The sequence below is a fragment of the Semicossyphus pulcher genome, unplaced genomic scaffold, assembly GCF_022749685.1.
Source record: "Semicossyphus pulcher isolate SPU_LCO1_2020_fin unplaced genomic scaffold, fSemPul1.0.p SCAF_9, whole genome shotgun sequence".
NCBI classification, from domain to species: Eukaryota; Metazoa; Chordata; class Actinopteri; order Labriformes; family Labridae; genus Semicossyphus; species Semicossyphus pulcher.
In genome coordinates this window covers 11,953,006-11,966,290 of record NW_027211770.1, presented here as the reverse complement: position 1 = coordinate 11,966,290, position 13,285 = coordinate 11,953,006, and the positions used below count along the sequence as shown (strand labels likewise).

Genomic DNA, 13,285 nt, shown 5'->3' with positions numbered 1-13,285 from the left:
TGGAGTGGAAAATTTAATGAACACACCAGACTGTCCTGGCATGGCCTTCTATGTGCTTTTGTATTAAGGAGCATTGAGGAACAACACATTTTAATCTGAGCTCCTAAAAACCCAAACAAGAAGAGAAAAACTACATTGTTTTAAAGCAAAGAAAGCGTGTTGTTGTTAGATAATAACTGCTTTCTGGGATGTGCGCCTTCTGATTGGTGTAGCGCTCCGTCCTGATGTGAGGAATGTATTTGTTTCATTTGTAGCAGATTAAGGCAAATCCCATTTACGTGACAAAACCACTGCAGAGAGCAGGAAAGCTTTGAATGGCTGTAATCATGTTCTCTATGTCGTTTTTGTTTTTGGAGTTTCTGTAGAACAAACAAGGAAGTCAGATAATCAGATGGAGGCTGATGACGTCCAGACATCCTTTCCTAATCACCAGGAATTAATTTTGGTGACTTGCTGGATGTGTATTTCTTGAAGTAAGAGTGCTCTAAGATAAGCAATTAGGAAGGTTTTTTTAGCCCATTTTATATATATTTAAAGCTCCTGTGAGGAGTTTTTCGGTGGTTATGAAACAGACTGAAATTACTTCTGATTACTCTATATGACCTACAAAAGCAAACCAGACCATCAGCGACAAGATTGATTATTTCTATATAGTTATTTTTAATGCCTCAAACCGCTAGCGGGGGGTAGGTGTCAGACGAAGCGATTAACTGCACGCTGCCTGTGTTTACATTTTCCAAGGTAAATATTTAAACTGAGTGATACATGTGACTGTTAAAGAAAGCAGGATGAGATTTTCTGTTAAAATCCACCACTTAAGCATGTACAGGACAAAATCAGCAGAGAGATAAGAGGTACGGCTTTGTCCACAGGGGGCGCCAAAATCAACACAAACAGAAAGTTCCTCACAGGAGCTTTTATACAGCAGAATATGGTCCATGAATGTTGCTCTTTTTAACAAAAAATGGTCAGGGTTAGCCCTAACATCAAAAGCTTTATCTTCCCGACCTACACAAAATCCATTACCGTAAAATCCGGAATATAAGGTAGCTGGCAGCCTACGGTAACGTTGATTGTTGTGAGGGGGGCGGCTGCAATGGCGATCATGACGGTGCATGACAAAGCTCCAGCAACAATTAAGTTAGTTTTCCTCGCTGTTTCACGAAACAGCACTGTGGCATATTGTAAATAGGAGACGATATAGCGGCTTGGACCCGGAAACCGTTAAATGCGATGGTGTGTCAACACCACTTAACAACGGACAACTTTAGCTAGATTATAGCGGCATCGTTTGGGTAAAATACCGTAACATAGCAATATACCTCTCTCTGCATTATATACTGGTATATTGGTCGAACCGGTATATAGGACGCAGCCCACTTTTTAGATCCAAAAGAATGTATTAAATGTGCGTCTTAAACACAGAATTTAACTGTATATGAGTAAAAAACTGTCTACACAGGTAAACGGAAATGGGAGATTTGTTTATCATCTCTTTGTGTTCACATACATGGGTTTTATTGTCCCATCATCTTTAGTCTCACAGTGTGTGAACGAGCAGCTCTTTGTTGAACCCATCACTCACTTACACTTTGCACTGATTTCATGCGACTTTGTTTGTGCTTGTGATTTGATGCAACGTGACTTGAGTGTACTTACAGTGTCAGGACTTGATACTCTGGCTGCCCTTTGCTTTGTTGTGACTTGACTTGTAATGTCATGACACAAGGTTGACTTGAACAAAAGCAGCCAAAATGCGCCTCTAGCTTGAGGCGGTGTATGCATGGAGTTATCTTTTTCTCCTGACGATATTCTTCTTTGTGTTACATACAAGTTCTAAAAACCCAGCTGCACATGTAAAGTGAGTGAATGCACCTCAACACAGTGCATGCTTAATCATATTACATAGTCAGCTTAACTTAATGTACAGTGTGACCTTGAGTGTGGTATAATACAGAGTCTTGGCTTCAGTCTCTAACCATCTTAAGTACATGCTGCGTTCCCCGTCATGGCGCCAATAAGCCCATGAGAGCAGTGCACACTTAACCCTGCAACCCTTAACAACTCCCTAATCCATACACTGAGATGTGAGATGCACTGTTCCGTCTGATGTGTGCTTATATGAGTGTGTTTGTGTTCATACAGTCACACAGAAAAGAGTCTGTGTGTGTGTGTGTGTGTGTGTGTGTGTGTGTGTGTGTGTGTGTGTGTGTGTGTGTGTGTGTGTGTGTGTGTGTGTGTGTGTGTGTGTGTGTGTGTGTGTGTGTGTGTGTGTGTGTGTGTGTGTGGTGGCCACAGCTCCTTTTTTCTTTGCAGGGTTTGACTGCAGTCTTATGTTTCACTCTGCAGGGAACACACACAAAAACACACACACACACACACTCACACATCTATCTTCTTGGGCAAGTCAGTCATCCATTTCAGCTTCAACTTTGGCCCACATCCACTGCTATGTCTGTGTTCATGTATGTATGAATGCCAGGGAGGGAGACAAGCGGGAGAAAGAGAAAAAACACAGTTGGGGGGCCATTTGGATTTCCATAGCATGCCATGAGTTCACCGAGTTCACATGTGTGAACCCCGTTTGCCTCCAGTAAGGCAAGGTGGCCTGATCTCTCTTGTCCTGCTGCATGATGCAACCCTGCACGCAGCTCCGGGCATGTTCTCTGTTGCGTTTCAGAGTGAAGAAAAGTTGAACACCGCAGCAGTAATTGGGATTTTTACAAAATAAGGACATGTGCACTGTTGAAACCTGCCCTTGGCACTTTTAAATTGATTCTTAGAAAACCGACTTAACGGAGAGTGAGATCAGCTTGCACAGGAGGGTGTGAATGGTCTCATCTCCCTGTGGAATAAAACAGAATTTCTCTCTAATGAGTTTGTCAATGATTCATAGTTTTATCCCAATAATGTTACGAAACATCCGTTGACAGATTTCTGTCGAACAGCTGAATGACGCATGATATCACTTTACTCCTTCCCCATCATTACCTTGTTGCCTAAGCGACTGAAGGGTTGCCTTGCCGATACTTGTGTTTGATTTGAATTGACAGAGTGGTGGCGACACGGGAACAACATGACATGTTTTTTTTTTGTGTGTTTGCACACATACTGAAGAAATTACATCACTTTGCTAATAACTGCTGCAACTTTGCTGCCACTTCACCCCCTGAAGTTATCAGTGATTTAGTACTACAAGTGATTCAACGAGACAGCGTAACCTTTGAATAAGGTCTCTTTGAAGGACTGGAGAAAACACAGTAGAATACACATCGCTATGTGCTATCACAATATCACTGCATCACTGTTTCTCTGCCAGACGTTATATGTCATGTTGTAGGACAATTTAAAAGGAATGTTGGCACTCTTTGGTTTCGAGGACTCCGACGCCTGCCAGAACTCCACTTGATTTAATTACTCAGTAGTAAACTCTACGTCAGTCCTGGAAGACTGATTTATGCTTAGACCACACACACATGCACAAGGTGCTCACATTAATTAACTTTCTACTGTTTCTTTTGCTTATATTCTATCAGATGGGCCTCGGCTCAGAAAGCCAGCAGAGGAAAAGAAAGGCTCCAGCACCTCCTCCCACCCCGGCCTCCATCACCCCAGGCCCCGAGGACACTTCACCCTCTTCTTCTCCCACCCCCGACAGCCACACTACTGACACACCAACCCCACTCTTCACCACCAAGGTGGCACAGTCCTCCAGTTTCTCTGCTACCACTGTGGTAACACAAACAGTAAAACCAGCCCCTCTGAAAACAGCAGAACCGCCTCCACCTGTGTACGCTGCCACCCCAACCCCCAGCTCCCCGACCCCGAGCAGCAGCACCACAGACAGCCTGGCCGTGCAGGACTCCAGCTCTGAGCTCAGCCACAGCCTGGACGACTCAGACGTCGACCTAGACCAGGCCGGCTCCCACTGCAGCACCCTCACCAGCAGCACAGCCAGCGGGTCTGTGCGAGTCCAGCCTGTCACAAAAAGCACCAGCCGGGTGGAGGAACAGGAGAAGAGCAGCAGCAACGTGGCTGGAAAATTTGATCAAGAGGTAACGTCAACTAGCAGCTCCAGGTCGGAGACTGAGTCGGCCCTGAACCTGAAACTGGATGAAGTTGAGAACCAGAGGCACAGTGCAATGGGTAAATATCTATGAAATCACACAACAGACGCTCATAAACATGAAACTGATTTTAGACACTGTGTTTTTAACTTTCCTAAATGTGTATCTTCTAAAAACACGCTACAGTTATCAAGTGTTTTCTCCTGGATAGTGATGGCAAAACCAAAAGTCCCGCCCCCTTGGTTACTGTTGCTACGCCTGTCGGTCTTCCGCACTGGCATGTAAATATTATGGCGTTTTCAATTATGACAGTGAGGGATGTTCAAAGGGCAATAATATCAAATTTCTGGGAAAATAGTTCCTAAATATCAGAGAGAAGTAGACAGAAAGGTGGCCACAACAATGGCACAAACCAAGGGGTGGTAAAATAAAGGCTGTGCCATTATCATCGGTGGTGGTCGCGAAGGCCAGACAGGATCGCAAGTGAAGACCAGTTGACTGTCTTCCACAAATTTTAATCCATGTCAGACATCTCTCCTCGAAAAATATGACACCCCCTCTAAACTTTGAGGATATCTGCTGTCATTTCTCCTTGTTCTAAAAGCTTGACAGGCCTCCCGTGCCTAGTTACGGTTGCTAACATAGGGTTGGACAATGGCCGTTCAAGGGAGGGGCTTAGCGAAGGGTCAATTTAAAGATGGAGACTCCAACACCAGTAGACTTTTATAGTGTTGAATAGCAGATTAGCAACAGGGATACAGCCACATGACAGTGATACTCGTAATGACAAAGCAGATACAGCACATCAGGACAATGAAGCTGTCATGAGATCTACCTGTTGCTTTTTCTTTATTATTATATCATGATTAAGTTTTAGTCCATCAGTTACCCTGTGTATTTAATTTTGATTTAGACCAGATGGCGTACTACATTTTCACAGTGCACAAACCCTTTATATTCATCAAAGAAATTAAACTAAGCTGTTGATAACTGAACTCTAACAGTGATCAGAAACACTCTCAATACGTTAAAGAAGTGAGAGAGTCTGAAGTTGCCTGTAGAGCTTTTCTACCTCTAAAGAAGTGACTGAATGTCTGCCCTGAAGATCTGAGCTGTCACACTGATGCAACATCTGACACTTAAACTGTCAAATATGACGTACATAACCTGGTGAAAGTGTGTGTATTGTGTGTGTACCCGTCACGGCTGAAGCACAGGAACTAGAGGAGCTGGTTTTAATCATAACTCAAAAGACAATACAGTGCTTGTCTCTCGCCTACGCTTATCAATCCCTCGCTTTCTTTCCATCTTTCTCTCTTTCTCCATCCCCCTCTTTATCTCTCCGTCTCATATGCATGCAGCCTCTCGCACAGACCTTCAAAGCTGGCAGATGCAAAGACAGACAGATCCATCATAGATTTAAACAGAATCTACTTGAACTTCAGCTGGCCTCGTATTGATCTTTATATAACCTCGATCTTTCCCCGTAGCAACGTGAGATTGCAGCAGAAGGCCGTCGTGTCTGACAGGGGCAGAGATGAGAGGGAGGCAGACCTCAGAGAAGGGATGAGAAAGGTGACGGTAGCAGATTGGAGTTCAGAGGAAGGAGCATGGGAATGTTTTGGCAGCCGGATGACAGGGAGGCAAGGTGGAAACAAGGGGACTAGAGGGGTTTAAGGAGAGGAGAATGATGGACAGGCAGATAAAAGGAAGAGGAAGGATGAAGTATGAGGAGGTTAGTGCCTTAGTCAGGATAGAAGAGACAGCACAGAGATCATTAATAAATGTATGGGCCTAGCTACTTCCTTTTTCTCTGTCCTGACACTGCTGACAGTGCATCACTTTCTCTCTTCCCTCTGTTTTCAATCTTCTATTTTCCCTTCACAGTGTCTTAAAATGTGGATTTATTCTTCCTCTCCTCCTCACAACCTCAACATCAACTTTTCACTATAAACAAGATATGTTTCAGCGCAGCCCGACAACTGCACTTCATTATATAAATGTGCATAAGGTGGAAGCGAATAAACAGCTAGCATACACGTTAGGGCTTGACAGCTACACCCAACGCATACAGTACAGGGTGGTGCTGTGATGCATGTAAAGGCAGAGACAGTACACAGTGCATTTGTGAGTTTTCTATAGGTTTGATTTAGTCTTTAATTTATGCATTTAGCCTTTCATTAAGGCAAAATGGATGTGTATGTCGAACTGTAAACTGTATGTCATTTGCTTTGGGAAGCTTTGTGTTAAAGATAACGTATTCAACACACACAGAGGTGGAGCTGCAAAGCCTTCAACTTAAAGTAATACTGCAATATAGAACTAGTCTTAAGTATTTGTTAAATATTAATCTTCGGTTTTACGCCGTAGCTTAAAATGGCCATGTTATGCTTGTGCAGGCATGGGTGTGTTACTGTATGTTTAAGCTGTATGTTAGGGACTAAATAATCACTGTGGTTCCAAACTGAGGCCAATTTTCTTTTGATTTGTAAAATAGTCATGAATACAAAACATGCATATGTAGCATGTGTAAAATGCACAGAGAGTGCAGGGTAAAATGTAAATTAGGGCTCCTTCACACAACCTCCACTGGTTGATGTTGACAGAGATCAAGTACTCTTGCTTTTAAGACTGTATTAACATTAATCATACTGTTATTTAGCAGAGCACACAGACATCAGTGTTTGTATGCACGCTTATTTCAACTTTTTAATCTCTATAAGACACACACAGCAGCAGACAATATATTTCAACCATTTAACCCTTTTTTTCCCCGCTTGTGTGTGTATGTGTTTGTGCTGAAAGCTGTCAGGTTATGATGTTGTTGTTTATCATCTCAGCCCTGCATGCTGTTTCACTTCCCTCCTATTGTTGACAACAGTGTAAACAGAAAAAGCAGCACTTTGACAGCGCCTGCTGACTCAGACACAGCTCACCGATGCACTGCTGGTCTTATAAGGACATTTAGGGAGCCATATTTCAACAGTGCTGTTTTAGAGTAACTGTGCTTCTGCACCTACAGCCCAATGTTTTATACAGAATGACGTTTTTCTCCTATTTTTCAGTCTAGACTTCTATACTGCACACTTTCATTTACTTCAAACTTTGTTACCTCTTATATAACCAGACATATTGCTTTTGTAGTTTGGTCAATTGGGACCCATTTTTTGGCATGATGAAAGCGATTGATGATAAAACAAACTCAGATTTGGATTTACCCTTAAAATATTAATCTCATGAAACATTTAAATATCAAAATACTTCCATAAACTGGCAGTTACAGCGAATACCTTTCTGCTTTAACTAGAGAACTTAAAATGTATAAATGGATTCCTTAAAAGATAACTTTAAAAAAGTGTTTCTTTGTAATTGAGAAAGAATGAGAATTTGGGCCAGAAACTCAGTAAGCATGCAGTAAAGAAATAAGAGCACATTTTGTTATTCAAGTTCTCTACTTTTCAGCTTATCCTCTGCAGACCTTTTGTTGCCAAAGTTGGGCCACACTTCATAATAAGTTGTGAAATTCCACAGCAGCGGTGGTAAACACCTCGATATGAGTGTACTGTAAACACTGGAGTAGCTTACAGTTCTGTAACACTGATAACCTTCAATGCTCAGCAGACAAAGGAAGAGGTTCTGCCCACAGAAACTCAAACTTCATCAGCAGAATATCCACGAATAAAGAAGCCACTGTTTGAATAACAACAAGTGTAGCACAATAGCACAGAGGTTGCCAAAATAAACAAGATCCTGGTGATTATATAATGTTTGATAAGAAGCTTGCATGTTGTTGGAGTCATGTTGCCCCATTCTTACGCACATTACAATCAGTGCCTGCCATGCCTGCATGCTGTTTGTCCTACAGGAGCCTCTGATCGACCAGTGCCACCCAAACCTCGGCGTTACCCGGCCCGGGAGTCACCCCAGCTTGTCCTCCCCCTCACCTCATCCTCCCCTTCCATTGAGTCCACAGAAAGCAGCTCCCCACAGAGTCCCGTGGAGGAAGCGGCTCCTCAGTGTAGGTTCCAGATGGACTAATTCTCCCTTTTTCCTTCTCTTTTCATTCCTAGAAGCTCCTGATTTTCTACCTTTATGTTTTATTTGTCCTTATCAGAGGTCGTACTTTTGATCCTTCCTTGCCAAACCTTGTTGTGCACATGTGCATGTATATTATATAAAAACTGCGCTCTGTCCTTGCATGCTTTCCATCCCTTCATCAGCGACCTGGGCAGCTGAGCTGTTAAGTGATACTGGCTCCATGTGAGGTCAAGGTGCTTCATATCTATAAATGTCAGCTTGTAAGCCATGTTATTTCTTCTGGGTCCAGAAGGTCAGGGCTGGGGTCAACACCAATCAAGAGGAGTGCATTTACTGTTACATTTATATAGTACATGCAGGTATGATATAATAGAAGGCATTGTTAAGTGATGTTGAAGACCCCCTATGTTTTCCTGTATGTTGTCTTCAATTTCAGGTTTTTTTCTGGATGCTGCTGGTGCATTTTCCTTTTCCATTCCTCCCAAGCGCAATGTTCACGATCAGAAATCTCACCTGTTCTTCTCTCTGCTCCCCACCCCGCACCCTGCCTTCTGTAGTGTACTGCTGTGGGCCTGTGCGTCTGCGCTCCAAACACTCCTGAAGTCTCTCTCTGGCCTGACCCTTCCTCCGTCCATCAATCCTTTTTTCATCAGTTTTCTTTGCTTCATTTCGTCCCTTTTTATTTGTGCTGGACTTTTCTTTGATGTCCACATTTCTCCTCTACATCATTAGAGACATTTTCTACTGTTTCTTCTTGTATTTGTGTTAAAAGCCTCTTTGCTCATCGTATCATTTCTGTGACTTGCTTTCACTTGGAGCAACAGTCCTCATGTTTTAGATTTGATTCTGTTAAAGACACAAAATGCTGCAAATGAAAGCAAGTCAAGCTCTACAGTTTCACTCTCTGAGCTTTTTTCTCTTCCTTTTTTTTTTTTTTTTTAACAAATGTATGTATATACTGTTTCTACTTGATAAGCTGGTTTTTATTGATTGCGCATGAGATGAGAGCTGAGCTAAAAGTGGACGCACAGAATGTGGTCAGCAGACTATACAGTGACAGATGAGCTAAAACCCTGGACGTATTGGTTACAGTGTGATTGATGAGTGACATGCTGAAAGGAGCCTGCGAGGCAGGGCCATGTAATGTCTATCAGCCAATATGTTTGGTGATACGATATCTGTGGATCAATAGTTGGACGGCGGATGTTTCTCTCTCTCTGTGTCTGGTGTTGTTGCCTGTTTTAGAAACGTGAGACCTGAAATGCATGCTGCCTTTGGCAATATTGTAGAAAGGGTGATCTATCAATGACACTTTGCTTTTAGATAGTGGTGCCTCGTGTATTTTAAGACAAATGTATAAAGAGCTCAATGCTGTCTACCTAAAAAAGAGAACACAGCTACACAATGACTTTTGTAGAACATGTTTTTATCCTTGCAAAGGATTAACGTTGCATAAATGATGAACAACTTGTATTTAAAGTTGTAATCTTGAAGATTTTCATTTAAATAAATGTCTGTTGAGTCACTATCTATCGCCGAATGAGGTAACACACCCAGCAGTGGTTGGTCTGCCAGAGAGGGTAGGCGGAGCTAAGTGGCTGCTTTTCCAGTCTCTGCAAGTGTTGCGAGTAAAAAGTAATCTACTATGGCTGAACCAATGGCTGTAGAGATGGACGACGCGTCTCCATCTAATCTCATTGTACGGAAGTGATGCAAAAATACTCTGTGACAGGCGCTGCCATGTTGCGATGGTGACGTCATTTGGAGCCAGAGCTGCGCAGATCGGCGGGTGGAGCCGTAGACACACTAACCAAAACACACACTTAACTTCCTGAAAAAAACAGAGAGGATCCCGCACGTCGGCGTATTTAACAGCAGAACAGTTTCTTGTGTTGGTCTGACACAGACGTTTACAGATATGGAAACTTCAGTGACTAGTGATTGTTACGTCTTCTCTCGCCGTTCCTCCTCCACTCTGCTAATCCGGAACAGATCGGCTGCAGGAGCCGTATTTGTCAGCAGAGCTGTCAGAGCAGAAAAATTAAAACATTGACATAAATCAGCATGATAAGAACTAACTATAATGACAGAAACCATGTTTGAGTAAAATTTATTTGGCTTGTATTTTGATTTTACAGTTTGACTCATGTCACATCTGTTAACATGGAGGAGGCGGGCTTTATGACCTATACTGCAGCCAGTCAGCAGGGGGCGATAGAGAGGTTTTGGCTTCACTTTTAGGGAGCTGTCATGTCGTCCATCTTTTTATACAGTCTACAGAACAAATAATAAGTAATCCAATTTTTATGTAAAATGTAATTTATCCTCTAATCAAGCTATGTTGCATATGTTTAGCCTGCTAAGGGGATATGAGGAACTTATATTGAGTCTGGAGAGTTCTGAACAGACGACATCAATAGAAAATGTTTCTGTAAAATTGATCAGTGTTGTGATTGAAAACCAGACAGTGTTTGAAAGATTTTTTTTCAATTAAACAGTTGAAAACTGGATCAAGAGTCGGGATTCTGGTTTGGGATTGTGCACGGATTGCCCCGGTTAAAGTTCGACAAGTAACACGTCACAGTATTGATTTGTTTGGACACTTTTTGGCTTTAACTGAAGCATGCACTGAAGGTCATATCATGTTGGAGTTCTGACTTGTGTGTTTGTAATACGAGCAAATATGCTTCAAAACATATGAAAGCATTCGAAAGTGTGTGCAGACGTGCACTTGTCTTTGCATGTGTGCCTGTGTGTGTGCTGGATGTGGCTGTAGCTGGCATGACTAAGCTGTTGCTGGGAAGGAGCTGGGAGGACAGCCTTGTGAGTCATCACCACATCTCCTGGAACTGACTGTTCTCTCCAGACCATTAGGATCAGTCCCAAAACTGCCAGGCCTAGTTCACACACACACACACACATAGGAAGACATATTGGAGCACAAAGCATGACTGTAAGCATGCACACACTCACAGACACCTGGTATTAAAAACGGGGCCAATCACTGTTTAACCCGGCGCTGTAAATGTTGGCAGGACTACTGAAATACTTCCAAAATGACGCATTATTTTTAGTCTCTTGACCTGGAGTTCAATGGAATCAGTAACAGACTAAATAAGCTCCCCAAAGCCCACAGGACTGACCAGAGCATGACTGTACTAAAGAGATGAGAGGGTATGAAGCAACACTATCTTTCACTTGAACCAAAAAGAGCACTGTACAAATCTAATTAAAAGCGTTTGTTTACAGTTAGTCCACCCGCACATCATTAAAGCTGTTTTATCAAGCCACAAGTGGTTGTGCTTCAAGCTTGCGTTTGTATATTTGGCTTGTGTTTTTCGGGTTTGTGTGAGTGTGGTGTCAAAATGAAAGTAACGTAAACACTTAAGTGTTTCTCTGTCTTTCACCCTCTTCCTGCTCGCTCTGCATCCCCTGCTTCTTTTCAAACAAAACAAGTCATCGTGATTTGTTGTCTTCTTTCTCAAGTATCTCTTAAGATTAGTGCATGGGTTCTTTTAAGGTTTGGATGCTGAAGTTGCTGCTAACAGTTGCTAACAGTCTTAAAGGACAGTAGTAACACACAATACTGATGCCAACACTTTTGCTCTATCGTCCCCCAGCTTGGCTTCACTACATGCAGAGCGCGATTGCCAGCAGCCAGAAGCCAGAACCTGAAACACCCGAGGAGGAGACCATGTCCTTGGGCAGCAGCAGCAGTGGGGGAAGCAGCCTGCCCGACCAGGGTTACGCCGCCTCTGAGGGCACGGCAGAGGGCGAGGACTCGGGCATGGTCAGCTCTCCATCCGACACCCAACCCACATCCCCGGATGGGAGTTTGTCTCTGGATGGAAGAGCGGAGCGACTGCAGGGACCAGTGCGGGACAATTCCAGTGACAGCGATGAGGGATGTGCCACCTGGGGATCGAGACACAGGTAGAGAAGAAGTCATGGAAACGTGGAAGTAATCAGGGGCAACAGTCTGCAATGACAGGGAGATTTGGCAGGCATATAGTGCATATTCATACTTACCTGATTTATGATATGAGACCACCAAGAGGATGAAAGGCAGATTACGACATCTGCATCGGCCTCACAAGAGTACAGATGACTCACCTCCATCACTCATCTATCTGACCCATATTCTACCTCAATTCTTCCCATTGCTGTCAGCTTTTATTTTGAAATGCATTTTAATGGTTCCTTGTTGAGCTAGCTTAACTGATGACGGCTAATACCTGCATTAAAAACATTATTTGACTACTCCCCTTGAGTGATTAAGCTCAGTATAACACCTGTGTTTTCACCTGAAGAATGAACCATCACTGTTCCAGCAGTCAAAGTCTCTCCACACTTTAAACTGTGCCAGTAGTTGTTTGCCATGCGTTATATTTGAGTCGTAGCCAACGCTGGCACCCTCAAACTTTAGTTCTGGGCTTTCATAGTTGTGGTTTTTGACCCTTAATCAAAGGCCTTCATGGAAACGCTGCCCCAGATCACTTCTCGCCTTGAAGTCTTTGTGAATTGTGTATGGTAATGTGCCCGGACCAGAGGTCCTAGATCAATGCTCCTACTCAGACTAACTTTATGAATCCAGGGCCTGGCCTGATGCTGCTGGCTCCTCAGTATTCCAGGAAAGCAATATAACCCCGTTTTCTCAGAACCGTTGAGGAAAAGAGGACCGCTCCAAGTCTTTCAGAAGACAAATTCTATTTGGTTTGGCCTTCTTGTAGCAATTTGTTATGGCTAATACGCCAGTAACTCATGGGAATGCTCTGTTGAACCCTTGAAGAGAGTGAAGGAAGTTTAAACTGTGGTAATAATACTCTAACAGCTACATGTTTCAAAGCCAGCAGCCTCCAATAAAAATACATTTCTGCTCCGAATAAGAAGAAAATATTTAGAACTACCACATTTTTTTTCTGTCTTCTTCTACTGAACTGCATTTAGCCTTCTGGTTTCTGTGGCAGATTAGTAACGGGAAGTCTGCTGAATGTAACAACAGCATCAAATCAGCAGTTCATAACAGCTGCTCGCTGGTGACTGTTAATAAAAGTTATGGAGTCATGGGGGATTTTATGGCCAATCTCTGTTTCGCATTTCAAATGTTATTGAACTTTGTGTGTGTGTGTTTTTACGTGTGTGTTTGTTTTTACATGTGTGTGTGCGTGTTGAGCTCGTAT

At 43.0% G+C, this 13,285-nt stretch overlaps 1 protein-coding gene across 1 annotated transcript in view; it reads left to right on the top strand.

Moving 5' to 3' along the window:
- Positions 1-13,285, top strand: part of cobl (cordon-bleu WH2 repeat protein) — a 59,500-nt gene that overhangs the window by 37,910 nt on the left and 8,305 nt on the right. Inside the window, exons 9-11 of the mRNA XM_069657117.1 lie at positions 3,537-4,146; positions 7,933-8,085; positions 11,726-12,038. Of these exons, the coding sequence (XP_069513218.1) occupies positions 3,537-4,146; positions 7,933-8,085; positions 11,726-12,038 (1,076 nt within the window). The remainder of the gene's footprint in view (positions 1-3,536; positions 4,147-7,932; positions 8,086-11,725; positions 12,039-13,285) is intronic.